Raw genomic sequence first — 2,537 nt, 5'->3', positions numbered from 1 at the left:
CGCCGGCGGAGACGATGTCTCCGCCGGCGTGGCTGTGGTAGTGGTAATTGTTGGTGCTGCAGCAACAGGCACCGGTGATGGAGGTTCAGGCTCTCCTCTTTCTTCTCCTCTTCCTCCACCTTCACTACCTGAAGCTGTGTCCATTAATGAAGAAGCACCACAACCTAGTAATATAGGTTATGGTTTTTCTCTTTGTGTTTGGTTATTGTGTGATGGATGTGATATGGGGGTAGTTTTGATTTAAGAAGGGTTGGGTTGGGTTTCGAAGGTTTTAAGGTTTGGTTGCTGTTGTTAGTTCAGTGTTTTAAGGTTTTGAAGGTTTTAAGGAGTGTGTGTGTGTGTTTGTTTGAGTTTGCGGTGAATGTTTTCACGGGAAAGGGTTTCTGGTTTCAGAGAGAGAGAGAGAGAAAGGAGCGTTTAGTTTTGGTTTGGTTTGGGGGAGAAAGAGAAAGAGAGAGAAAGAGAAAGAAAAATGGGAATTTTTTTAGGGAAGAGAGAGAGAGAGATTGGTGATGGGACGTGAAAAAGCATAGGATGAATGAATGGGGCAATTTCTTTTTTTTTTTTTGGTATCGAATTTAGACACATTATGACTATAAAAATAAAAATTAGTAGATAGTCTAAGTTGAATGAAATGGTTTTTGCAAACAGAAGAAGATACAAGAAGAAGAGAATTTAGACACTATTTTCAACAGTATTCCCATTTTCACATGCTGGTGGCCCCTCTTGAAAGAGAATATATCAGTATCAAATTTTTTCATTAAAATTTAGTTAATATTAAAATAATACATATAATCTTTTATTGTTAAGATTTAATTTAAATAAATAATTTAATTAAGTTTTTTAAATTAATTTAAATAATAAATATTTATATTGAAAAATACTAATAATAATAATCAATTAATAATTATAAATCACAAAATATACTAATCTCCTATTCTCCTAATATTACTACCTCTTGAATTTATTACACGTTATAATTCTTTTTATTTTTTCTCTTTTCTATTTCTCCTAAAGTTGTGGACTAGTAGTACGAATAATTTTTTGTTAAGAAATCTCTCCAATTTTTTGTTGACCATTTTTATTAATCTCTTCCAGATGAGTTCATTTATAACATTGGTTAAAAGGTCTTTCACATATACATATTGTTGTTAAAGACAGATTAAACTATACCCTTTACATTTAAAAATTGAGAAAATTATATGGTACAGATCTAAATCTGTACAGATTTAAAGATTTGCTTACACCACACTTTTTAAAGTCACATTTTAAATTATAACTCCTCACAAAGAAAAGCGTCACCTAATGGAAAAAAGTAAATTAAAAGAGTTACGAGAAGAAATAATTAAGTTATCAAAATTAATAGATCAAAAATTAATGATTTTAACTAATGTCAACTGTAATGACACCGAATTCTTAAAATCAATACAAAATGATTTTTCTCAAAATCTTTATTTTACTATAAGTTTGATTGAAGGACTTCAAAAACCTGAAAAAACTTATTTTTCACACGGAATTTCTAAGAAATGTTACCATGGAAATGATTCCCCACATCTTTATCATACTTTTAACCCACAATTAAATTCTATAGTAGATATGCTTGAAGAAATATTAGTATCCATAAAATTTCAAAGAAATAAGGAAAAAGAGAATCCCAAAGAAGAAAAATTTCAAAATATAATCAACATAACAGATTTAAAAGTAAAACCACCACTAAAATTATGAATATTGAGGAAAAATTAGAAGAAGTTATAATGCTTTTTAAACAATTAAAAATGGCTCAAGAAAATAATATTATGGAACAATGATTTCAAATAGAAGAAGAATTAGTAAATTCTGAAAATATAGAAAATGAATAACACATTCTAGATTATTCAAGTGACGAAGAACCAGCAATTCCAATACAAGTAAAAAATGAAGCTGGAACATCTAAAGATAACCAATCTCAATATAAATGGGAAACAGGTTTTGATAATTATGCCTTTAAAAAAGGGTTTATAAATAAAGATTCAAAATATACAAAAATACCATCAAAATACGTTCCTAAAATCCAGGAAATGGAAGGAGAAAGAATGCTTGACTTAGACTGTAAAAAGAATGAAAAGGAAATTTTTGAAAATTGGTTGAATTCCTTTTTATTAGAAGCCTTTACTAATCCAAAACTTAGTGATTTGTCTGGAAGAGATATTTGGAATTACATAGGGTTTCATACTAAAGGAACTATAAGAGATTATATGATATCAATAGAGAACCAAATAATAGAAGAATTAGCAATAAAAACAACAGCTTATGATAAAATATTATATATAATGATGATTCTATATAAAGAATTTTTTGGAAAAAATATTATAGATCATAGACAAGAAGTCTATAATAAAGAATATCAAGAAGCAAAAAACCATTTAGCTAATATTCAGATATATGATTTATATAATGTGAAGTCTTATATATGTGAATATAGAATACATTATTACAAATTAAAAGAAGAAGATAAAAATCATTATCTTAGTATGTATATAACAAAACTTCCATATCCT

General features: G+C 28.2%; 1 protein-coding gene across 1 annotated transcript in view; it reads right to left on the bottom strand.

Moving 5' to 3' along the window:
- LOC107474562 (protein G1-like7) overlaps positions 1-144 on the bottom strand; it is a 751-nt gene extending 607 nt beyond the window's left edge. Inside the window, exon 1 of the mRNA XM_052261277.1 lies at positions 14-144. Within this exon, the coding sequence (XP_052117237.1) occupies positions 14-144 (131 nt within the window). The remainder of the gene's footprint in view (positions 1-13) is intronic.
- Between the last annotated feature and the right edge of the window lie 2,393 nt (positions 145-2,537).

The sequence above is a fragment of the Arachis duranensis genome, chromosome 1 (assembly GCF_000817695.3).
Source record: "Arachis duranensis cultivar V14167 chromosome 1, aradu.V14167.gnm2.J7QH, whole genome shotgun sequence".
In the NCBI taxonomy this organism is placed as follows: domain Eukaryota; kingdom Viridiplantae; phylum Streptophyta; class Magnoliopsida; order Fabales; family Fabaceae; genus Arachis; species Arachis duranensis.
This window is presented reverse-complemented; position numbering and strand designations above follow the sequence as displayed.